This window comes from Phoca vitulina, unplaced genomic scaffold, assembly GCF_004348235.1.
Source record: "Phoca vitulina isolate PV1807 unplaced genomic scaffold, GSC_HSeal_1.0 scaffold53, whole genome shotgun sequence".
NCBI lineage: Eukaryota > Metazoa > Chordata > Mammalia > Carnivora > Phocidae > Phoca > Phoca vitulina.
In genome coordinates this window covers 12,839,912-12,865,197 of record NW_022589756.1, presented here as the reverse complement: position 1 = coordinate 12,865,197, position 25,286 = coordinate 12,839,912, and the positions used below count along the sequence as shown (strand labels likewise).

The 25,286-nt window shown below is 35.2% G+C and overlaps 2 protein-coding genes across 7 annotated transcripts in view; one reads left to right on the top strand and one right to left on the bottom strand.

Annotated features, from left to right (window-relative positions):
- The window catches only part of FBXO8 (F-box protein 8), a 47,799-nt gene extending 46,998 nt beyond the window's left edge, over window positions 1-801 (bottom strand). Inside the window, exon 1 of the mRNA XM_032389014.1 lies at window positions 457-801. The gene's annotated coding sequence lies outside the window, so the exon portion shown is untranslated. The remainder of the gene's footprint in view (window positions 1-456) is intronic.
- A 208-nt stretch (window positions 802-1,009) lies between these two features.
- CEP44 (centrosomal protein 44) lies at window positions 1,010-23,090 on the top strand. Of its 6 annotated transcripts, XM_032389009.1 has the most exons (15): window positions 1,209-1,290; window positions 2,503-2,611; window positions 3,505-3,536; window positions 6,916-6,994; window positions 7,620-7,713; window positions 8,313-8,451; window positions 11,291-11,438; window positions 12,775-12,921; window positions 13,291-13,413; window positions 16,427-16,597; window positions 17,597-17,803; window positions 18,439-18,514; window positions 20,991-21,115; window positions 21,372-21,409; window positions 22,169-23,090. In XM_032389009.1, exons 6-15 carry the CDS (start codon window positions 8,363-8,365, stop codon window positions 22,215-22,217), a joined length of 1,173 nt encoding a protein of 390 aa, XP_032244900.1. In that variant the 5' UTR covers window positions 1,209-1,290; window positions 2,503-2,611; window positions 3,505-3,536; window positions 6,916-6,994; window positions 7,620-7,713; window positions 8,313-8,362; the 3' UTR covers window positions 22,218-23,090. The 6 variants fall into 6 exon arrangements, with proteins under 6 accessions (XP_032244903.1, XP_032244900.1, XP_032244899.1 ...); XM_032389008.1 differs by lacking the exon at window positions 6,916-6,994; XM_032389011.1 differs by lacking the exons at window positions 6,916-6,994; window positions 7,620-7,713 and having other exon boundaries at window positions 8,325-8,451.
- Window positions 23,091-25,286: the final 2,196 nt, after the last annotated feature.

Below are 25,286 nucleotides of genomic sequence, written 5' to 3'. Positions count from 1 at the left end.
TTTGATGGCTGAAGCACCTGGCAAAGCCATCATGTCCTTAAGTAAAAGTGTTTGCATTCATATTACTGAAAAGTAAGTAAAGAACTGAAAACTGCCTATGCATCAAGAAAACACTCTACTTGAAAAGCAACACTTGGGCTAGAAAAGAGTAATCTTTGCCATTTCTCGTCTTTATTTCATAACGAGGCTAAGACACCACCTGGGGTCCCAAGTTAACCTATATACTCCATGGCCTAGAAACACAAGGAACACACCTACTCCCGCCTCCTGATACAGATTCCACATTTTAACAAGCCATTACAGCTGTCACTCAAAGTGCTCTGCGCTGCCATTGGTCCCAAAGTCTTGCTGGTTGGCAAGTTTCTGCCAACTGGCAAACACCGGTTGTCTTTATTTTCGAGAAGAAAAGTAAGGGTATGCAGAGAAAAGAGGCAAGAGCTCTGAAATCTCTTGTACCTGAGCGACCTGCGATCCCCACCGCCGCCGCGACGAATCGGCCTCTGGGCGGGGACTTTTAGTAAAAAAAAAAAAAAGGCTCAGCCAGGAACTGGTGCCCAGGCCATGGAGAAGCCGGTTCAAACTTTTACTTGTTCACGCCGGTGGAGGTATCAGCAGTGAGAATACCAGAAGCAGCACAGGATCCCTCTGAACTGAGCGCACGTCAAGCTGCAGCAGCCAGAGCTGCCGACTGTCCGACTTTTGACGTTTCCTATTGTTGCCGGAAGTGACGTTAGGGTTCTAAGCCTTAGAGAAGAAGCATTTTTATTTCCGGTGTTTACGATTCGCTATAGATTCCCTGTTTCTCACATAGCACCCCGAGCCACTCTAAACATCAACACTAGACAAACTTTTATTCTGCAATTTGGGATCGGACTGGCCGTTGAAAAACCTCTCCGCAGAGTCAGTCTCCACAGTGGTCTGGACAAACGTGGTGTGGAATCTGCAGCGAGGAATCGTGAAGCACCGAGGAGCCGGCAGCTTGTAAGGTCTTCCCGCGGCGCGTGGCGGGCTTCGACCCACTGTTTAAATACAAACGGTCGACTCGAGGGGTGCGCGCAGGTGCAAGCGTCCGGTCGCAGTGACTCGCTGCTGAAGGCTGGGTCCCGGTGGCTATCTCTGGTCGCATATGCTACCTCCCCCTCTCCCTGCTGTGCGGGGCCAGAGGCCTTCGGGGCCCTCTTCTTTGCTTGGCGGCTGCTGGGGAGGCTGGTGAGAGTGCGCCCCAGATTAAGCAGGGGAAGCCTCTCCCCGCTGCCCTTACCGAGACCACGGGCGGGAGCGAATGACCAGGTCTGCCTTTTCATCCTTTTAAATCAAATGGAGGGAGGGGAGTCCTAGATATGCCTTGCCTATATACCCAGCTGGTACAGCCTTATGATAAACAGCGAAATAAGAAGAATCGTGGCAGCGAATTCTCTCAGTTTAGGGGTACGGTTGGGAAGTTACAGACTGATTCCTTCAGTTGGAACCTATGAGCTAAGGAAAGATCCTACTCCGAAACGCTGACTAGAAGAAAGGGGTGAAAGTAGTGAGTTTTCCTTGCTTGCCTTTCCTTGGGTTTCCGTACTTCTCTACCTTCTAGACAACTTACTTTTTTTCCCCCTCGCTGCGAAAAAAATCAATCTTGGCATTTTGATTCCGAAATTATAGGTACACAGGACTATTTTTCTAAAATTATCCACGAATATTTTGTATTTGTGAGCAGTTTTAGGTGAACACAGCAGTCCTACTGAGCTCTATTCTTGTCCCGTACCCCCCTTTTCTCCCCAATTTTCTGTGTTTTCCCTTTTACAGACCTTTCTATCTCTTAGAGCAGTATTTCCGCTAATATCTTTTGAGAAAATTTCATAAACTTAATTTTACCTCATATCTACTCTATTTTTGATACACGGTTTTTAGATAATATGTAGTGTTGCAAGATACGTCACAAACTCTTAGCCATGGACCGTAATAATTAAAGTCAGTGTACTTGTTTCATTCTGAAGAAGAATCACTCTCAGTTCAATGGCATTCCATTCAGAGGCATCGTTTAAGACCTCTAATCGCAATGAGATTGAGCTAGATTAAAAATCATAAACTGCTCCTGTATACCTTTTTCACTACGTCTCCCCCAATAAGTTTAGTTGAACAGGTCTGACTTGCAGAGAGAACTCCAGAGAGGATGCTAGGAAGCAGTATTGAGTCCATCTTAATGGTTGAAACTATGCTACAAGCGGAGTAATGACTCCTTTCTCTTAATTTCTTTTGATAAGGGTTAAAAGTGAAAACATTAATCATTTTTAAAATATAAATTATTTTTTCATTTCTTAAAGTACTGTGCTAAAATGTGCATAACTTGTAGATTGTCTTCTTTTAATGTCTTAGTGTTTTTCACTTTTATAGTAGATTTAGCAAAGTCTTTCATGAAAATGTAGAACAGTAGCTGTCATTTTTTGTATAATTCTCACTTTTATTTATCCCTTTATTTTTTCTATCCTGTTTTATTATCTCCTTCACCTACAGATCCACCCTGTACTTGTATCTTACTCTTCTTCAAAATACTTATTCTGCTGGTACTGAAGAGGATGTGTTCCAAGGACATACTTTGTTGTCAGAAAGTCCATTATCAGAGGTAGAAATAATATGAGACATTGATATATGTTTCAGAACTTCAGGGAAAGGAAAGATACCATAAAGTGTTAAATAAAACAAAATTACATGTACTAGAAACATGGAATATACATTTGGAAGAATTAAACAAAGTTTGTGGAGGGAGATACAATTTATATTAAAGTTATAGAATGTCTTAGGAGGAAAAGGTACCCTAGAAGAATCATATTAAGATAGGTGGGTCTGGAACTTAATACAATACTACATTGGCCAGTGGCAGTACCTAAGAATACATTTTTTTGCAGTTACAACCAGATTAGTTCCCACTTCATCTTTCGCAGGAAAGTAAAGGCTGGTCTTGGGAAGTCCTTTCTTACTGCTTCCCTATGTCCATCTCTCCCCTAGTCATCCTAAAAGATGTTAAATAAGGCTTATTCTCTTGGCCAATATTTTGTATAACGTGATTTCAGGATCACTTCCTCTTTTTCTAGTTATCTCCCATTTGGCAGTACCTGAAATTCCCTCTGCCTAAAAATGTAAATATTTAGAAGTAATTGATTAATGGAAAAATACTAAAATCTGTGCATGAATATATAAATTATACTCAATAACCTGTTCTTTACCATGTTGCTAAAGGAGAGGAGTCTTGGAACAGGAAGATACTGTGTTCCTAAAGAGGGGGGGAAAGCAGAATTCAGTAGCTAGGGGCTTAAAATAGCCTACTAAATTTAGGATTTTGCAAATTGCTGACCTTATTACCTCTAGTTATGCATAAATACAGAGAAAGTGTGTAAGGAGTTATTTTGTATCCTGGGCAACTACTAGAATGTTGACTGGGGGAAAAGATTATACTAACTCTACCTGATTTATGAATTGTTCTGTTTTGTTTTTAATGTCAATGACTTCATTTTAAAGGAGCTTCGTTCCCAGAGGATTCATTATTCAAGGTATTTTTACATATTTTCCTTCTATGAAGTGTCCATGAACAGTTACAAATAGATCTCTTTTAAGTATGTTATTGGGCTTTGCCTTACTGATTGACTAGACTTACAGTTTAGAAGCCTTTTAGCTCTTTCTAGCAAAGATTCTTAACCATTTATTTACCTGTCAGTATTTATTATATGAACCTCTTTGGGGAATAATCTCGAGAATTTAATAAAAGACCTACACCATACAATGAGTCATTTAAAAATATAATGCCATGGTATTTTCTTTGGAATTTAAAAAATGAACTATTTTATTTAAAATCTCAAATATTGTTCCTGTCTTTTGGTGCACATGTACATACCATACTCTGTTTCGTACATATATTCTCTGGAGTTGTATTCCTATTTCCTAGGCCCTTTATATGTTAGCTTTAGTAGATAACGCCATAAAGTTTTCTAAAGTAATTGTACTAATTTACCCTTCCAGAGCATTGTGTGAGTTTCACATTTTGGGTTTACTTTGGAATTTCCTAATGATAAATAAGATTGAATGTCTTTTCACTTGCTTACTCTTCCGTAAAGTTCTTGTTCAGGTCTCTTTCCCGTTTTCTATTGTTTTTCCTTTTCTTATTGCTTTGAAGGAAATTCTTTACATATTCTAGATATGAATCTTTTTGTTGGTTTTATAGATCAACAGCATCATTTTCTCTCAGTGGTTTATCTTTCCACTCTCTTGAAGGTGTCTTTTGATGAACAGAGTTGCTAATTCTAATGTGGTTCATTTTAACAGTCATAAGGTAAGAAATCTTTCTCTACCTGAAGATCAAAGATATTCTCCTCTATGATCTCCAGCAAGCCTGGTTGTCTTACATTTTATGTTTAGGTCTTCAATAAACCTGGAATTAATTTGGTAAAAGATGTGAGGTACCATTTACATCAAGGGGTGAAGATTTATTTATTGTATCTGGATATTAAGTTGACATGGTACCATTTATTGAAAAACACCATCCTTTCTCCAGGGCTACTCAGCGTCAACTTTGTCATAAATCTAGCGTCAATATATGCATGGTCTTTTTCTGGACTCTTCTGTTCCATTGTTCTATTTGTACATATTTTCACTAATTCCAAATGTAACTTTATAATGAGTCTTGATATCCAGTGGTTAAATCTTCCAATTTTGATTTTTATCAAGATTGTGTTAGTTATCCTTTATCTTTTGCATTTCTGGATACATTTTTGAATCAGCCTGTCAATTTCCATCAAAAAAAAAAAAACCTTGAGAGATTTTTTTTGGGGGGGGTGGGGGGAATTCATTGAATCTGTGGATCAATTTTTTGAGTCTTCCAATTCTTAAACAAGTTGTATACTTTTTCTATTTAGGGCTTCTTTAATACATCTCAATAAAGTTTTAGGGTTTTTTGTTTTGAGGTCTTATACATCTTTTTTAGATTTATTCACATGTTTATGATACTTTTGAGGCTACTTGGTTTATACATAGAAAGTTTGTTTTAAAAATTATATAATTACTTGAGGGATACAGAGAAATACAACTGGTTTTTATGTACTGGCCTTCTACCCAGCAGCAACCTTGCTAAATTCACTTATTTCTTTTGGGCTCTTATATACAATTACGTCATCTGTGAATTAGGACAATTTTATTTTTTCCTTTTTAGTGTTTATTCCTTTTATTTCTTCTTCTTGCATTTTTGTACTGTCTATGACCTTGTAGTACAATGTTGAAGAGAAATGATGAGGGAACAAGATTCATTCCCAGTCTCAGGAACAAAGCTTCTGTTATTTTGAAGTATGATGTTTGCAGTAGGTTTTTTTTTTTTTTTTGTAGATATCCTTCATCAAATGTACACAGTTCCCTTCTATTTCTAATGTCCTAAGAATTATATTACGAATGAATGTTGAATTTTATGAAATGTATTGAAATGATAACATTTTCTCCTTTATTTGTTAATACACTGAATTATAGTAATTCATTTTTTGTTTTGCTTATACTTTGGATTATAATCCAATAGTATTAAATTAACTTTGTTGTTCAGGTAGTTTTGCCTTTGACCATTGGGAACTGTTTCATTTGTCTTCTATGTCCTATTGACATACCCCATCACTTTGGGATTGGTTTGTGTGTATACTTTCTCACTTTCTGGAACTATCTAATACTTCAGGCTCATCTTGTATATGTTCTGTTCCAGTCTTAGAATTTAACCATTTCTACAGGGAGTCCTGGTTTCTTTTATTGGAGAACATTATACACACTAAGATCTGAATGTGAGGTGTGCTCTTTACTGCTGAGGTGTTGTTGCTTTTAATCACTTTCAGCTGGCAGAGAAAGGAAATACATGTATACTAGCTGTCTATATACACATATCTATAAATCCTTCAGTATATAACTATCTTTATCTATATTAAACTGAACATGACTTCATCCTGGAATTTTCTAACTCTGATCGATTAGGCAGGCATGGCTCATTCTAGTCTCCTCTCCTTACTGGTCTATAAATTCTCACTCTAGCAGTAAGAAACTTCGACTTCTGTTCTGCCATATGTTTACTTAATTGTTCAATTCCAGTGTGTATGCATAGAAGTATCAGAATTAATTAATTCATAAGTACCTGGGAAACAACTTTATAAACTAGGGTACAGTGTTCATATGCAAGTATATTGCACTCATTGACAAAGTTACTTAGCGCCTTGTCCACCCATCAGCTTCTATGAGGTGGTTTTACACACTGGTAGTACAGTTAGATTCTGTTGTCACAGTCTGCAGTCTGTCCTGGGGTTTCCCAGCTTCTAAATGGTTTTTTTAAAGGTTGCATACCTTAGGGTTCTCTTTGTGCTATCCAGTTTTATGGGTTTTGACAAATGCATACTGTCATGTATCTACCACTGCAGTATCATACAGAATACTTTCACTACCCTAAAAGATTTCCCTACATTTACTTATTCAACCCTCTCTTCTCCTTCCCTCTGAGTCCTTGTTTAACCAGTGATCTCTTGTTGTTTTCACTGTCACTACAGTTTTGCTTTTCCAGAATGTCATATAATTAAAATCATACAGTATGTAGCCTTTTCAGACTGGTTTCTTTCACTTAGGAAGATGCAATAAGGTCCATCCATGTCTTTTTGTTGCTGCTCATTTTCTTGTTGCTGACTAAATATCCTGTTGTATGGATGTACCACGATTTTTTTCATCCATTCACCTATTGAAGGACATTTTGGTTGCTTTCACTTTTTGACGATATGAATAGAGCTGCTATAAACATTCGTGTGCAAGATAGTATATGTACATACCTTGTTAGCATGATTGCTGATTGTATGGTAAGACTGTTTAGGTTTGTATCTGCTAAACTGTCCTGCAAAATGATTATACCATTTACATTTCTTCCAGCAATAAGTAAGAGTTTCTGCTGTTCCATATCCCATATATTTGGTATCATCAGTTTTTTGGATTCTAGCCATTATAATAGGTCTGTAGTGGTATCTCTCTCTCTTTTTTTAAATTTGCAATCACCTAATGATATGTAATACTGAGCATCTTATATGATTGTTGTCATCTGTATGTCTTTTTTGGTGAGATGAATGTTCAGATGTTTTGCCTATTTCTTAATTGGCTGGGTTTTTTGTTGTTTTTTTTTCTTTTATAAGAGTTCTTTGTCTATTTTGGGAACAAGTCTTTTATTCAATGTGTTTTGTAAATATTCTCTCCCAGTCTGTGAACTATCTTTTCATTCTTTTAACGGTGTCTTTTTAGAAAAGAAGTTTTAAATTTTAATGATGTACAACTTATTTAAAAATTTATTGATTGTGCTCTGATATTATCTAAAAACTCATTGGTAAACCTGGGGATGCAGAGAGGTAGTTGCCTAGCTGAACAAAATATGTGGGAGGGGGTGAGGGGGGAGGGAAATTAAAAATCTAGGGTTTAGTAGCTCCTTACATGGACTTTCGAATAATCATCCTTATTTCAGCCCCCTTGGTCTTACCCCTTAGCCTTTCATAAGCATTAAGGGCCCCTCATTTCTGAACTTATCTTGCTGCTGTTTGTTTCCTCTTAAATGGGCAGATAAAATTAGCCTGTCTCTGCTCTGCTAGGTTGGTTTTCACTTATTCATCTGCTTTCCATCTTCCAAACTTTTGTTGATACTTCTCCTGTCATGTGGAATCCCCTCTAATTCATTTTGCCCTGGTGAGTATATATGGTTTTTAATCATTTACTTTCATTTTACTGATGTTTAAAACAGAAGAAATAAAGATAACATGTACTTAATCCACCATATTTTACAAGCTAAATCCTAAATTTTTTTTAACTCATCTATTTTTATTTTTTAAGCAAAGCATCTTTTTGGCAACTATGAGGTCAAAGCCCTGGGAATAATGACTAAATCTGTAATAAATTCCTTTGTCTCCATTTTTTTACTGAGTTTATTATGTAACCATTATAAGCATCTAAAATAGTCATTGATGGAGATTATTTCAGGTTGATTTCTCTTCCCAAATGGTACTTTGTTCAGAATAAACAATTTGGGAGAATATCATGAGACACATTGTAAGAATATGAACATAAGGCAAACATTTTTTTTTGTAAGGAAAGTATTTGGGGGAAGAAGCATATCTTATATTTGGGAATATACTGTAGATAGACGATCGTACTAGACCAGTAGGGAAGATAAGTTAGCACAGAAATAGCTAAGATAAGATAAATATGTTTAGTGCCTGTAAGAGATGTGAACAAAATAAAGATTCAGAAATAGACTTAACCAGTGTTTTATGGATTTTTATTTTTAGGTGAAAAATTAGATTATTTCAAAAGCTGGAGCTGAATGTAATGTTAAATAATGGCAACAGGCGACTTAAAAAGAAGCTTACGGAACCTAGAACAAGTGCTTCGCTCACTAAATTATCCTCAAGAGGTGGATTGTGTTGGGTAAGCTCTGTATCACACTTACTTGTTTTCTTTTTGATAATTATTTGAGGTAAGATTTAACAGTGGGGGTGTATCTAAATAGAGACAAATTTTACCTGGGTTGTTTTAAAATTTTCCTTGAAATGATTAAAATAATTTAGAAGGCAGGGAATTACAGGAGTTTTTTTATAAGTATGAATCAATGAAAAATTCTAACTCGAGGTTTAAAACACCTTTTAGTAGAATCACAATATACATCTGTACAAGATATGGTTTCTATACAACTTTTTAACTCATTAAAGTATAATGGATCTCATTAATTATATAATTTGCTACCCTCTCACATTCAGTTAGATGGTATTTTTGATGTGGAAGATTCTAGTTAATGGGCTTCTTATGACAACTTACACCATGTGCAAAGATTGTTATTAAGCTAACTCATTTGATAGACCCCACTTGAACCTTTCACTGTAGTTTTCACTTTCCAAATAGGACTGACTTGCTTGTAGTATGTAGCAACATGCATTTCTTCTGTATTCATGCTAATCTAAATATGGTACCCTTCTCATCTTCTATCCCTTAATATTTTTTTTTCTTCTTACCTGGGATTATTCATTGAAAGTATTCCCCACTAGAATATAAGCTGAAGACTGGTACTTTGTTTTGTTCATTGCAATATCCTCACATCTAGAATTGTGCCTGGCACATGTTAGTAGCTAACTAGACATTTATTCAATGAGTAAGCATCAAGGGACAAGTCCAGATTAGCTATATGTTCAAGTAGTAGAGTAAAACTTGGTTAAACAGTAAAAAAAGAGAATCCTGGAATAATGTGCGTGACATGTAAGAGTGGATGTTCTAGGGATGTGCTTTACATATACGTGTGGATGGACTGTAGGGAGATCTGTAACCCCAAGGGATGGCAAAATGAAAGGATAGTGAGGACCGTGGGAGAAACCTGAGCTCTAATGACCGATTCCAGGCCTTCTGTGTGAGAATCAGAAGGTGCTCCACAGCATGTACCAATCATCCTGCTTGCTTACAACAGGGACATCTCTACTTTCTTGTCTTGCTGGGACTTAACCAGTTTGAATAGCCACATTTTCTTCTTACTACTTGAAGCATCATTTTAAGATACATTCTGGATAGGAATACTTGGAAAATATACCGATTATTCTCCTGTCTTTTGAGTTTGGAATCTAAACATTTGATTTTCTAACTGAAGAGTATCATTAAGAACAGTAATTTTCAGACTATTTCACAACGTAGCACTCTGCAGGGTCTATTGAAATAAGTAACACTACTTGCTGCTGCTTATTCAGGTTACCCCCCTCACCCACATACACACTCCCCCCACACATATTTTGATTGTTATATTTCTTATCCATTTTTAACCTTTTTTCAGCATCTCCCTTTTGTGTCAGTGTGCCAGTTTATAATATCTGTTTTATTACTATTTCTAATCAAAGTCCCTAGAAACTAGATAATCAAGATTTTTAAATTAAAACAAGAGGTATTAAATGTAGACCCCAGCTGTCTTCTAGTCAGAATGTGCATAAAATGGACAGATTTTGCTGTTCAAAAGTATTGTTTTCATTTCCTGTTTTGAATTAATGGACAAGGTTGCCAGAGCAGTTTTCTCACTGGGTAGAGTATTACTGTACCCATAAATATAGAAGAAACAATTTATATTTGTCCTTAAATAAAATGTAATTCTAGCATTATATACTTGTTCTCTGCCTTTTAAAAAAAAATTGGGGTGAGGATGGGGAAATTTATGTATGTCTTGAATTTTGTGGAAAACAAATGTTTTCTGTAAGTGCATTTTTATGTCAGTTGAACACGTATAACTGGCTAATTGAACAAATACCTCCTTGCTTTGTTGTGGGAGAATCAGTGAAGGTACTTCACATTGAGAAAATAAGGTCCATATGTGCAGACAAGTAGAAAACAGTACAGGACAGAGCATGAGGCACCAGACACTGAATGCCCTGAGACTCATTCTGTAAGAGATCAGTGTGGATCAGAAAATTGAGGATGGCTTCCTGGAAGGCTTGAGATTTGCCAAATTATTTATTTATTTATTTTGAGAGTTCTTTTTTTTTTTTTAAAGATTTTATTTATTTGTCAGAGAGAGAGCACAAACAGGGGGAGCGGCAGGCTCCCCACTGAGTAGGGAAGCTGATGCGGGACTCGATCCCAGGACCCTGGGATCATGACCTGAGCCAAAGGCAGACGCTTAACTGACTGAGCCACCCAGGCGTCCCTTGCCAAATAATTTATAAGAGTGAATAACAGGCAGAAAAGAATGGGATACCTTTCTAGACTGGAGGAATTAGCATACTCCACTAAGACACAGATTTCTACTGAACTTGATACAAGTGGAAGATTGCAAACTGATCAGCCCAGTTACCATAGATGCCTTTTCCAGCCCTATTTTCCCCTCTGTAACGTAGAATTCATGATATTTTACCTTCACAGGTTTATTGTAAAGAGCAAATGAGGTAATGTAAAAAGGGTTTGCAAAACCATAAAGTGTACTCAAGCACTATAAGGTGGTACATTTGTTTAGAGAAAATGGACTGATCAAATAAGGCTAAGCTTTGGAAATTCAAATACTGTGGTGAATAGACTGTACTGTTACAAAGAGCTAACTGTTTTAGAAAATAAACTGTTATTTCATAGTAATTTGGCTATACTGAGTTAGAGTAGGGGATGGAATCTAGAGGGTTTTATCTCCTAATTATTTGGCTGGAGTGTTAATTTACAAAATTATTGACACCATATTTTATATTGCCTTTCTTATCTAACTTTGTGTAATTATGCTCATTAAATATCTTTTTCTTTTTCTCCCAAACAGTTTGGTAAAGGGAGATACAGCAGCATCCTTGCCCATCATTAGCTATTCCCTTACCTCATATTCACCTTACGTAGCAGAACTTCTGATGGAATCCAATATAGAGCTCATAGCGAAGAATGACTTGCGCTTTATAGATACCGTCTATAAGGTATTTTTGAATTTATGAAATAATTTCAGAAGTCATTGAATGATTTTTAAGAGTAATGTTTTATAATAACCCCTTATATATGTGCAACACATATAGTTGACAGTATTTTCATATGCATTTCTCATTTAGATGCAGTCCCTATTATAATCAAGATAATTTAAGCTCCCTTTATGTTTTATAATCTAATAAGTGGCAGTTGGTAAAAAAGTCATTGGTTACCATTTGCTCTTTTTATATCAAATTTCAGTATAATTTGGCATGTTGGCAGAAGTTAGAAATGTGACTTTGAGTAGTTTGTGGTTTATAGAATTGTGATTAATTTAATTAGAGGGAACTAAAACTTTGAGATTTTATGTTCCTTGAGGTCTGGGACCATGTCTTATATCTACTTCAGTATCTACATTTGTACTCTGTGTATACTGAACTTCATCTCATAAGATTAAAGAATACCTCCAGATTATCGTTAATTTTTACTCAAGCACTGGTTTTCTCACTGTTAAAATAGTAAAACCCATTTATCAAATCAGTTTTTTTTTTAAGTAGTGAATTACATTTGATGAAATGGGAGCTTTTATGTGTATAGAGTCTGTTTAATCTTCCCTCTCTTTGCCTCCAACCCCAGCAAGCTTCCATGGAAACCTAAGAAGCACTTCTAAGAAATCCTAGGATTTTATAATATAGGCTTTGAAAATTGCTGGTCTAGTTAGTCTATTTCTCTCATTTACAAAAGAGACATTGAAACTCAGAGGACTACTGACTTATGTAATAAATCATGTCGTGTAAGAATTAAATAAATTGGGCGCCTGGGTGGCTCAGTTGGTTAAGCGACTGCCTTCAGCTCAGGTCATGATCCTGGAGTCCCGGGATCGAGTCCCGCATCGGGCTCCCTGCTTGGCAGGGAGTCTGCTTCTCCCTCTGACCCTCCTCCCTCTCATGCTCTCTGTCTCTCATTCTCTCTCTCTCAAATAAATAAATAAAATCTTTAAAAAAAAAAAAAATTAAATAAATTATGGTTTTCTGACATCTGGTATGGTATTCTTTATTATCTAGTAAGTTAAGGATTTTTTCTAGTACCAATGAGGATGTTTGAACTTTTTGATCATTGGCTATATTTTTTCATCTCCTTAGACAGCCATCTATTCTCTGCTACTTCCTACCTAGCTGTTTTCTACGTGAATACCTCTCCTACCTGGTCATGACTCACACCACTCCTATGAATCTCTTTAGTGCCTTTAATCTGCTGGCATGATCCTCCTTCTCCTCTCAGAGATGTTATTACGTTCCTGAGCAGGTGGCCATTTATCATTTTGGATTTTGATCTATTCCCTCGTTATAGCTTCTTCGTGATCAATTTAATTATAAACCAATCTTGACAAAAAAGCAGTTTCTCCAATGTGGATTTGCAGAATGGAAAATCCAAATTATTTGTGATATTTTGAATTGTGTGATGAAAAAGCACAAGGAATTGAGTGGTCTTGAGAAGGTAATTTTATTAATTGGTTTTAACTTATTCCAAGTGGCCCAGCATTTTAACATATAAAGTCAATACCCTAGATAGCAGACTAACACAGAAATACAATTACTGCATTGTTCACAGATTTGGGTAACCATATACCTGATGTTTCTTTTAAATACTGGTCACTTGTTTTCACACATTTGTGACTTTGAGCTACTAGTCCTAAGCTAACAGTTCAAACATAACACATTTTCCTCACTTCTTAGTTTTCAAAAGACATGTCTCATTAGATTCTTATCATTTGGCAGTTGTATTTCATATATGAAAATTTAAATAATATAATTTAAATATGTCAGCTTTCACGTAAAATTAGTCTTAATACTTTTTTTTTTTAAGATTCCATCACAACAAAGAAAGAAAATCAGTTCTGTTAAGTCAGAACCTTCTTCAAGCACTGAGAAAACATCTACAGAACCTGTTGGCATTGACATCACTGGCAGGTTTATGACTTCAGGAAAGGTAAGAAAATACAAAGAAAATGTGTCAGTGCTAAGAATTATCTACCTAATTAATGTACAAGTTTACTTTTCTGACTAGTAGCTAGTAAAACATTTTAGTCAGATATAGCATAAGGATTTTTAACAATGTATACTATATTATCTGGTGGACAGTCCTCACATTATAAGAAGATAGAGATGTAAAATTGAACAATTTTTCTCTTTATGTTTCTAATCCCTACTTCTGCCTCACTTCCCAGGTAGAATGCAGTGATTTGGAAACGCTGTATTATGTGGTCTTGACATGTACTCTTAATTATGTATCTAGTCTTTCTAAAACATGGGAATGTATGAAGAGCATTCCATTAGCTATAGTGATAGGGTATATTATCCAGTGATTGCTAGTCCTTAAACCTATAATCTGGTTTTGGGGTAGGTTTTTGAATATTTTCTCTTTGTTAATAAATATCTTACCTACCCTGTCTCCTTGGAATACTAGTGGCTGAATGAGTCCAGTGCATTTAGAGATAGCGTTTCTATCTCCAAGAGACATTGAGGGCAAAATATTACTTTATAACAATTAGTATATTTTCAGCTGTGTTCCACTTTGGGCAAACCATTTCTGAGATCAAAGGATAGAATATCAGATAAATAAGGTGTCATTAGATAAAAGATATGAATAGTTTCTGGCTGAAGTAAAATCTAGAGAACTATTTCTCCCCAGTCCAAACTGCATGAGTTGTATTAATAGAATCTGTTAAAGAGATACTTTTATGCGCTTATAAAAAAGTTAACATTTTACTGAAGGGAAAATGTTAATTACTTTTTTTTTAATATAACTGTTTTGCTGCAGGTAATAAGAGCAATAAGAAAAGGAATTAAGGGGCGCCTGGGTGGCTCAGTTGGTTGAGTGACTGCCTTCGGCTCAGGTCATGATCCTGGAGTCCTGGGATCGAGTCCCACATCGGGCTCCCTGCTCAGCAGGGAGTCTGCTTCTCCCGCTCCCCCCTCTTGTGCTCTCTCTCTCTCTCTCTCTCTCAAATAAATAAATATAATCTTTAAAAAAAAAAAAAAAAAAAAAGAAAAGGAATTAAAAGATACATGGTTTCTGAATAAGTGCCCATACTTCTTGTACACTTGAATCTCTAACTTACCTAACTTGTTAGTTTTACACAATTTTATTTTCTAATTTCTAAGTGGTTTATATACAGTATCCTTCCCCAACTCGAATTTATATAAACAGGAATTTTCTTATACTGCTTTTTTGTAACCTTCCTGTGCTTAGCACAGGCATTGTAAGCACTTACTAAATATGAGCTATTATTATAACTAATATAATATATTAGTTGTATAATATATATTATAATATACAGTATTATATAATATATTAGTTATAATAATTATTATAACTAGTATAACTAAATATTATTTATATGCTAAATATATTTTTCAATCTTCTATTTCAATTTTGGTGCTGAGTAATAATCTAAATTGTCCTATTAAGGTGCAAAATTTCAAGGCATTAAACTTTTTATTTTTTTAAGATTTTTTTATTTATCTGAGAGAAAGAGAGAATGAGAGAGAGAGAGTGGGTGGGAGGGGGGAGGGATAGAAGGAGCAGCAGACTGCCCACTGAGCAGGGAACCCGACGTGGGACTCGATCCCAGGACCCTGAGGATCATGACCTGAGCCGAAGGCAGGCACTTAAGGACTGAGCCACCCAGGCACCCTAAACTTGTTTTTAGTTTTCTTAAAACAAGTATTCTTTGTTATTAATCAAAATTTAATCAATGACACCAGATCTTTTCAGAAATTTGAGTGACTTTTAAAAGTATTCCAACTTATGGGGCGCCTGGGTGGCTCAGTTAAGAAACTGCCTTCGGCTTGGGTCATGATCTCAGGGTCCTGGGATCGAGCCCCACATTGGGCTCCCTGCTCAGCGGGAAGCCTGCTTCTCCCTCTCCCCTCCCCCTGCTTGTGTTCCCTCTCTCGCTGTCTCTCTGTCAAGTAAATAAATAAAATCTTAAAAAATAAATAAAGTATTCCAACTTAGAAAAGTTGGAATCAGTACTTTATAGGCAGAGATTGAGTCAGTACTAAAGCCAATGGTCTCTTTTCCCAGTGCCTCCTATAGAGTGTGATTTGTGAATTCTGTCTTACATTATATGACATATTTATAGTGCATATGCAGTCTGTCTATGGTAAAGGAAGTAGGCAGAGAAGAGTCTTGTGTGAATGCATGGTTTGACCTCATGCCTTACTCTTAGGACTTTCCCTTTGTTATTATTAAGTTTGAATTATTAGCTGAAGGTCTAATATCTTCTGGCTTTTTTATTAGAAAAAAAATTGTAATGGGTCCTCCTCACAGAGCCAGTTCTTGATTATATGTTAATTATGTGGCAACCTATTATGAAATGTTCCAAACATTTATAAAAGTACTCATTCCCGGGGTGCCTGGGTGGCTCAGTTGGTTAAGCATCTGCCTTGGGCTCGGGTCATGATTTCAGGGTTCTGGGATCGAGCCCCGCATCGGGCTCCCTGCTCAGCGGGGAGACTGCTTCTCCCCCTGTCTGCTGCTCCCCCTGCTTGTGCTCTCTCTCGCTCTCTCTCTCTCTGTCAAATAAATAAATAAATAAATAATCTTTAAAAAAAACGTACCTGTTCTCACTATCAGCAGTGTATCAACCCCTTCTTAATCTTGTTTCATCTGTATTGTAACCACTTTTCTAGCATCTTTCCCCCCAAATCTGAAACAATAGGAATCAAATCCCAGACATCATTGCATAGGTATTTCAATTTTTCTAGTACATAAGAATGCTTTAAAAATCAGAACAACAATTTCATCACAGAAAATATTAGTAATAGTAATAACAGTTTAATCAATAGGGTTTGATATATACCTTAATATGTTATTTAAACTTTGGTAAATCTTAAAGGGAAGATGGATATTTCTTCTGCAAAGTTACTATGTCTATGTTTAAAATAGTTGTATGAGGAAACCATTAAGCAGCTCTGACATATTTTTCTCTATGCAGAAAAAAGCTGTGGTGATCCGTCACCTGTATAACGAAGATGGTGTTAACATTCCTGAAGATACGATAAGTACCGTAACAGATGTTAGTGGAACATTTGATGTGTGTGACTTAAAGACGACCGAAATAAAGATTCCTGAAGTAAAGTTCCCTGAAATCAAGTCTGAACAACAAGTAAGAATTTTGGACTTCTTTAACAGATGCCAGTATTTCTTTGATGTACATGATTACTTCAGCATCTAAACTTTGGAATGTCTCTAGCCTTTTGAATTATTTATCATAATACAATACCTTTGTTACCATTATTTAAGAATAAATAAGTGTACTGTATAGGATTCAATGGATATTATTTGCTGCTTATGTTTAGGGTACTGGGCCAGGTGTTATGGGTAAGAAAAAGATGGATAAGAGATAGTACTTTGCTTCAGGGAATTTACAGTCTGGTGAGAGATGGAGGTACACTTCTTTGTACAGTGAGGGTTCTCTACTCTCTATTCCCTTCATTAATGAATGGAAAAACTACATTCCTGCCATTTCATTTTCCTTTTTGGGCCCTTGCCATCCCTTTCTCACTCTTAGAATACTTTTTCTGTTACTTTATTGCCACGGACCCTATTAGAGTGTCTAGTCTGTACTGCTCCTGCTAAACATTTTCTGTCTGTCTTCTGTTTCTTGTCACTTCTGTACATCACAGTATACAGTTGTCCCTTATAAAAACTACCACGTGGTCATGAAGGTTATTTTCTTTTTATAGCAAACTGAACAGTCTCAATGCACTGTCATTTCTTTGTCACTCCCTCTTAGCTTTGTGCTAGGGGCTATTAACAAAAAAGTTAGTGACAGTTTTCTCATACCACCAGGTGTTGTTCTAAGAGCTTTATGCAAATTAATCCTCATAAGAACCGCATAAAGTAGGTACTGGGGTTTTTTTGGGGTTTTTTTGTTTGTTTTTTTAATATATAAGGAAATTGAGACACCAAGGTCATACACCTCAGATGAGGTAGTTTTAGGGTCCAAGCATTCTGCTTCTCTACAGATCACACTCAACTCTCACGGTATACTGCCTGTTGTTAACTACTGAAATAACACAGTGCAGTGAAAATGGGGATACATTGAGTTTTAAAGGAATTTCAGCTCGTGTAATATAATTTTTAACCTCTCTATTCGTTTTAGGATATTAAAATTAATCCTGAGATTACTGCACTACAGACTATGCTTGCTCAATGCCAAGAAAAGCTTCAGAAACTGACGTTGGTAGAGAGTAGATTAGACTCTTTGGAAGAAAAAATGAAAGGAAGAGTGATGGTAAATGAAAAAACGTGGACTAATCTTCTAAGTCGTGTCACTCTTCTTGAAACAGAAATGCTTTTGTCTAAAAAGGTATTATCTTTCCTTAACATTTATAGGATATCTCAGATACAATCAAGTTTTCATTCATTGTTAAGTGTATATTCTTTTAGAAAAGCTAATTAAGATAATATTAAGGTAGTGGGAAAATGTTTAGTTGAAATGAGGTCCTATTTAGATCCAGCCTATTTTATTGCTGTTGTGGTTATTGTTTTTCCCTTTATCAACTAAGATAACCTGGCAAAACTCTCTAGGTTCAGCTTTTAGAGCTCTTAATACTTGAACAGTTCTGAACATTTAAAATAAGGTAAGATAATGTTTGATTTTTATGAGAAGCTTGAAGTTATATTCTTTAATAGCACAAATGGCCTATTTTTATAGGGAAAAGAAAAGATGGACAGGAAAAATTAAAATCATGACTTCCTGTTTTCACTCATTTACTTTGATCAAATTATAAATTTCATAGAAACGGTTAACCAAATTTGCCATGGCCTTGTCAGATCTAAGAAATTTGTTTTTTTATTTACTTAGGATTTCAATTTCTGGTTCAATTAAAAATGTTTAAACATTCATCATGTCATCTTTATATTTATGCTTAACAATAAGAATATAAAACGAGTACATTTTTCTTTTCATTTTATTCTAAATACTAATCTGTATTATTCCAGAATAATGAATATATAGACTTTAGTGAAACAAATGAAGACTATGAATCTAGTAATGACATGGATATTCTGAATCCTGGTAAGTTCTAATATTATGGCAGTGGTATTGGTGGTATGATAAGGAGTTTTCAGGATGATGACTTATATAGGTATTTGATCATTTTAATATTCCAAAGCCTTATTTTTTAGAAACTGCAGAACCCCTGAACAAAGACAGTATTGAACTTACAGAGTACTGAAGCCTAGGATTGCTAAAAAAGCCAGCTTACATATCTTACATGACATAGTGGTTCGGGCACTAAATTTATTAGACTACACATTTCAGATTTGGTAAAATGTTTCCTCTTTGCATTTATCATTCATTCATTTATTCAACAAATTCTAAAGCTTAACTCTGAGGTCCTTGAGATCAAGATCTTACCTTGTGTTCTGTCTAGCAGACAGAAATTAGGCCTGTATTTCTATCCAATATCTGTATATAATGGAGCTCAATTTTTTATATAGTGAAAGAATATTGAATGCCTCCTATTTGCAAAACCTTGCCTTTTCCTGGGATGCCTGGGTGGCTCAGTCTGTTAAGCATCTACCTTTGGCTCAGGTCATGATCCCAGGATCCTGGGATCAAATCTTGCATGGGGCTCCTTGCTCAGCAGGGAGCCTGCTTCTCTCTATTGCTGCCGCTCTCCCTGCTTGTGCTCTCTCTCTTTCTCTGACAATAAATAAAATCTTAAAAAACAAAACAAAACTTGCCTTTTCCAACTTTGCTTTTGCATTTTCATGGTTATAATTTTATTAACATTATTACAGAACATACCTATAACCCATTTAGCTAACACATATACAAGTTTAAGCTACTGTGCTAGGATTTAGACTGATGAGCAGATAGGCTACCATCTGAAATGGGTTTATAGATTATGAACAAGGTAAATGTCTGGTCTCAAAGTTTATAGTCCAACTGTGATCAATTAAAAGAGTCAAGTTTATATATAAATTCTTACACTTTGCACCTTACATATACATGCTACATGGAAGCAGAGTTTGATCTCACTTGGAAGTTGAGAGCAGTAATTCACCAACCTGACTTTAGGACTGTATTAAGTTGGGAATGGTTTTTGTGAAGTCCGTGATTTCTTTTCCTTTTATCAGAAATGTGTTTCCATGGGGGCCTGTAAGGCATCTCTGTGCCTTGGTAAAAAATCAGTGAGAAGAGGCTTTTATTGTAAGGATTGGGTTTATGTTGGGTGATTTTGGAGACAGTTTATTAAAGAAGTGATGGTTCTTCTAGTTTGGGTGCTATCAGGAAGCAGGAACAGTTTGATGACCGATAAGAATGAAAAAGGAGCTGAAATTTTCAGTGGAAAAGAAGCAGCACTCATGTTAGTTGGGAGAGCTGGTCATTTGTGTGTTTACTGCTTACATGGTGTCCCTGTCCATATTCATACATGACGGTGGTCTTATTTTGTTTCATCACGGTAATGAAGTGACCTCATATGATGTTCATTTTTTATGAAATTTTTTGTGTTCAATTACAGTTCAGTAATTGTTAATTACTAGATAGGGCATGATTTAATAGCAGCATGTTTTATCTGTGATGTTTATAATTGATTGAGTTGTAGGAAAAATTTGCCATCATTTTGTTGAATGAATGGTATCAGCATACTGGAACTGGAAATTTTTTCAATTCTTTAGGAAAAAAGAAATCGGTAAACTCTGAATTTTATTTATTTTTTTTTTATTTTTTATTTTTTTTAAAGATTTTATTTATTTATTTGACAGAGAGAGAGATAGCTAGAGCAGGAACACAAGCAGGGGGAGTGGGAGAGGGAGAAGCAGGCTTCCTGCCAAGCAGGGAGCCCGATGTGGGACTCGATCCCAGGACACTGGGATCATGACCTGAGCCGAAGGCAGACGCTTAACGACTGAGCCACCCAGGCACCCTAAACTCTGAATTTTAATCATTGTTTTTTCCATACACTTTAACTTAGGATAGAATGTTTCTTGATTTTTAAAAAGTATAGTCAGTGTTAGTAATAGTTACCACCACTTTAAGAAAGGAATATACCTGAGTCAGTAGCTTATACTTAAAACTTATGAACTTGTCTATTTATTCAATTGATTGCTGTGATAAAGGTAATAGTACCTTTTGTCATTTTTACTGGCCTACTTTTAACATCTAGATCTCTATGTCTAGGTCGTTATCTTAAAAGAATAAAAATTGGGGCACCTGGGTGGCTCAGTCGTTAAGCGTCTGCCTTCCACTCAGGTCATGATCCCAGGGTCCTGGGATCAAGCCCCGCATCGGGCTCCCTGCTCCGCGGGAAGCCTGCTTCTCCCTCTCCCACTCCCCCTGCTTGTGTTCCCTCTCTCGCTGTGTCTCTCTCTGTCAAATAAATAAATAAAATCTTTAAAAAAAAAAAAAGAATAAAAATTTATCTGGATCTATACCTGTAGCCATTTCATAGTAAAATGTCTGTTTTTCTTCAATTTATACATAAAATTTTTAGATATGACTCCACTGTGAAAGGAAGATAACCTAAAAATGAATTTCTCCACAGATAGAAAAAGCAAAGAGGAGAGGCAAACAAGTATTCCTCTATCCTCTGGCTATAGTACAGTGTCATCAGATTCAACTCCTAGAACCTCAACTGGTAGTTACTGTGGTTTGAAAGAGAATTCAGAGGTAAGAAAAACTGGCAACTGTTTAGATGATTTCCTTTCTAAGGTCAGGAGAACAAGCAAGCATTAGATTTAGTTGGAGATGCCATTGGCAAGAAAAATAGCAAAACTATAAATCTTAATCTCTCGTAAAAATTCTTTATGATAAGTAAATAGTACTTAATGCAGTGTTTTAGAGTGTGTTTTACATGTTCAAGGTCCATCTTTGATGATGGTTTACTTTGAGAAATCACCTAAATTTGTTGCTTTTTAAATTAAAGGAAACAACAATCCAGAAAATGGAAAGGATGAAAAAAATGTAAGTAACAGAAAGGGGCAACAGAAATTCATTTCTCTATAGGGAATTGTATTGGATTACAGTATATATAGAAAGTGCATATGTGTTTTAAACCTTAAAGGTCTCTCAATCAGGTGTGGAATTTCCTTCAGGACTCTAGTGGATAATAAATCCACCTACAGTTATGTGTTTGTGAGATGAGTCACTGTTTTGGTTTCCAACAAGTGATGTAAAACATTGTTAATGGAATTAATTGTGGGATTAAACAGTGCAGAGATATTTTTGGTTGAAAGTTAAGAGTATTATCTACTTTTGATTATTGATTTAGCAAAATAATATATGTCGGTGGATGGTTTGGAGACATTTTAAGTATTATTAAAATACTGCCAGTCTTTCAGACAGTTATTGGTAAAGCACTACTAAAAATGATACTTGTATCTTGTACAAATGTGAAACGACAAATGATTAAAGAGCAATGAAAAGGAAATATGAAATGAACTTGCATAAGTAATATTATACGCAGGCTACTACTTTAATGAACTATATTGTTTTGAAATTTCATAGTTATTAAAATAACTTACACTCTAAGAATTAAAGACTCATAATTGACTTTGGTTGCTATTTCTCCCCTCTGGCCATAATATCTACTTAAGTTATTATTTATACCTATAGATAAATACTGAAATTTATTTTAGGTTCAAAAGCATAATTTCAGCCACTTAAATCCTATGCCTCATTATGAACTTTTTTTTTTACTTAATATTATTTGTTGTATTGCAGGTTTGAAGAAACCGCAGAGTTACTGAAATGTCCAAATCACCAGTTATAGAATTTTCTGCGTGAACTTCTCTAGGCCTTTGGCTACTGTACATGTTGTATATTTTAAGAATTCTCTATAAATTTTAATATACTGCAATATTTTTATGAAGAATTTGAATTCCATTTGGTATATGAGTTTTTTCAATATTGAATAAATACTTATTTTTATGCTATGATTACACTTCTTTACTCTGTTTTACTTTTTTAAGGAAAACTTATGTGCCAGTACATTTCTTTTACAGAGTGAAGTCATTACAGCACTGTATTTTTGTGTTGACATTTGTTGGCAGTGTGCTAAGTAATATGTTTTTTAAAGTACAGACTTGTGGACCATGGTTTACATCCTGTTGGAAACATTCCAACTGGGACTTGTGTATTGTACCCAGGAGGCTCTCATGCACACCATCTTGCCATCTGTACTGACTAATATGTTGTAATGAAAAGGCAAAAATGCTCATTGAAAATTAAATAAAAATACAATTTTATGTTTAATCAGAAAGGAGTAATACATTTTCAGTTAACACTGAAAAGAGTGAGGGTATGATTTTCTTTTTGTATTTAGCAACAGGTCAGAAAGTTCACCATGAAAAATGTGTTGAGTATTTTAGTGCTCTATTCCATAACACATTTTAAGACCGGCAGCACAGACACAGATGGTGGCCATCCAATATTACAAGATACACAGTATGGTTTTTGTTTTCTTTTAAGTGATGGGAAGTTATATATTTTTCTAGAGAGAGAAAAGGTCTTAGATGAAGTTAAATCAAGAGAAAAATGAAATTCACTTTCAATTACTAGATATGTTACTAGACAAATGATCTTTTTTTTAACTTTATACATGAAAAATATAATAATAACCCTGGGTAATCTTTAAGAAAATTGATTATTTGGAAGGAAAAAAGGTTTTTTTTCTTTTTTATTATTATGTAGATCATCTGATTGTATTTTATTATCTGTTTATATTCTATGTGTAATTTGATATTGTCACACGAAACTAACATTAAAAGTTAATGTTAAATTCTGTGTAGAAATGAGGCATTTTTAGTATTGTAACACGTTTAGTCATTAGACTTTAAAATTTATGAATTTTTAAAGTTAGCATACAAGCTTAAATTTAGTAGAATTTCAGTAAATATTTCTAGAATTAATGAACCCACTTAGGTTTTTTTTCATTAGAAAAAATATGAAAATCAAGATATTAACAGTTATAAAAGAAAAATCTGTTAACTTCTAAAATATCTGTACCAGCATGGAATTATAGCACCACCTTGTGGTTCATATACCAGTATTTTACCTTTTATTAAAACAAGTGATTTCCCATAAAACTTACTTTATATTTTCAATTTAAGAAAAGAAACATTTTTCAAGTTTTCTTGTGCAACACAGAAGAAAAAGTAAGTCTGCTTTTTCTCTTTGTGTCTTTCTTCCCTCCCTCTCTTTGTTTTATATAGCATACGTATGCAGTTGACCCTTGTACAACACAGGTGTGAACGGCCCAGAACTGTGCAGGTCCACTTGTACATGGATTTTTTTTACAGCACAGTACTGCAAATGTATTTTCTCTTCCTTATGATTCTTTTTTTTTTTTTTTTTTTAAAGATTTGAGAGAGAGAGAGAGAGCACTGAGAGAGTGAGAGGGAGAAGCAAACTCCCTGCTGAGCAGGAAGCCAATGTAAGACTTGATCTCAGGACCCTGGGACCATGACCTGAGCCGAAGGCAGACACTTAAATGACTGAGCCACCCAGGTTCCCTCTTCCTTATGATTTTATTAATAACATTTTCTTTTCTCTAGCTTACTTTATTGTAAGAATACTATGTATGGGGCGCCTGGGTGGCTCAGTCAGTTAAGCGTCTGCTTCAACTCAGGTCATAATCCTGGGGTCCTGGGATCGAGGCCCACATGGAGGCCCACATGAGGCTCCCTGCTCAGTGGGGGCTCTGCTTCTTCTCCCTCTGCCTCCTACCCCCTGCTCATGCTCTTTCTCTCTTTCAAATAAATAAATAAAATCTTAAAAAAAATAATACAGTATGTGGTACATACAATTAAAAAATGTGTTACATCAACTTCATGTCATCGGAAAGGATTCTGGTCAACAGTAGGCTATTAGTAGTTAAGTTTTTGGGGAGTCCAAAGTTATATGCAGATTTGACTGCATAGACAGTAGGCTCCTCAACACCTGTGTTGTTCAAGGGTCAACTATACATACAATTAGATGATTTGAAACTTCTTCAATCCTAATTTACATATAGCATGCAAAATATTAAGTAGCTATTGAAAATATAGTAAAAGTTATATTAAGTGGAAATTTGGAATTTTTAAAATATGTTTATGTAACAACTTAAAACAAGAGTAAATCAACTCATAATATTATACATTTACACTTACAAAGAATATACTACCCTGACAACATAATCTTTGCAGAAAACAAAGCTATATTGATTTTATTAAAGAAAGAGCCAAATTATTTCTTAATTCTTTTAGAAATAGTAGAAAAGTTTTCTCTCAGATAATTTGGTAAGTAGCTTGTACCTTAAAACCCCTTTTGATTAACTTGAGGGTCTTGAGAAAGTGAGAGAGGGGAATCCTGGAGAGATTATTTGGAGCTAAATAATTTGTTATTAAACCCTTAATTAATTGGAATTTTCACTAACTCCATCATCCCCTTAATTCTCCCATAACCTGGATAAAAGTTATTTATTATACTACCAACAAAGGCATCTGCAGCTTGTGCTGCCCTATCTGTACTATACTTTGTGAATAGGTCTGGATAAAGATTATATAGGAACGCTATAAAGAACGTATAAGGTAAAATATTAGAACAGATTAAAGAAAAGTAACATCAACAATGTGAAAATCCTAGATAAAGATAAGGATTAATAAGTTGGAAAAAGTAGCTCTTTATTTTTTTTTATTCTAGCATTTTTAACATAATGTACATGGAATAAATATATTCACTAAAAAATAAAACTTAAAAGACTTTGGAACAGCATTTTATACCATTCGTTACGCACAGCTTTATATAATTGACAGGCACTTGGGGAAGCATTAAAAATTAAAGGACCTTGTCAATTTTACAA

What these genes read in the sequence shown, in the direction of transcription:
- CEP44 (XM_032389012.1), top strand. Translation starts at nt 8,363, where the DNA reads ATGGCAACAGGCGACTTAAAAAGAAGCTTACGGAACCTAGAACAAGTG. An exon ending in TTATAGATACCGTCTATAAG is followed by an intron (nt 11,439 to 12,774) that starts GTATTTTTGAAT and finishes CCCTCGTTATAG; the next exon opens with CTTCTTCGTGATCAATTTAA. An exon ending in AATTGAGTGGTCTTGAGAAG is followed by an intron (nt 12,922 to 13,290) that starts GTAATTTTATTA and finishes TTTTTTTTTAAG; the next exon opens with ATTCCATCACAACAAAGAAA.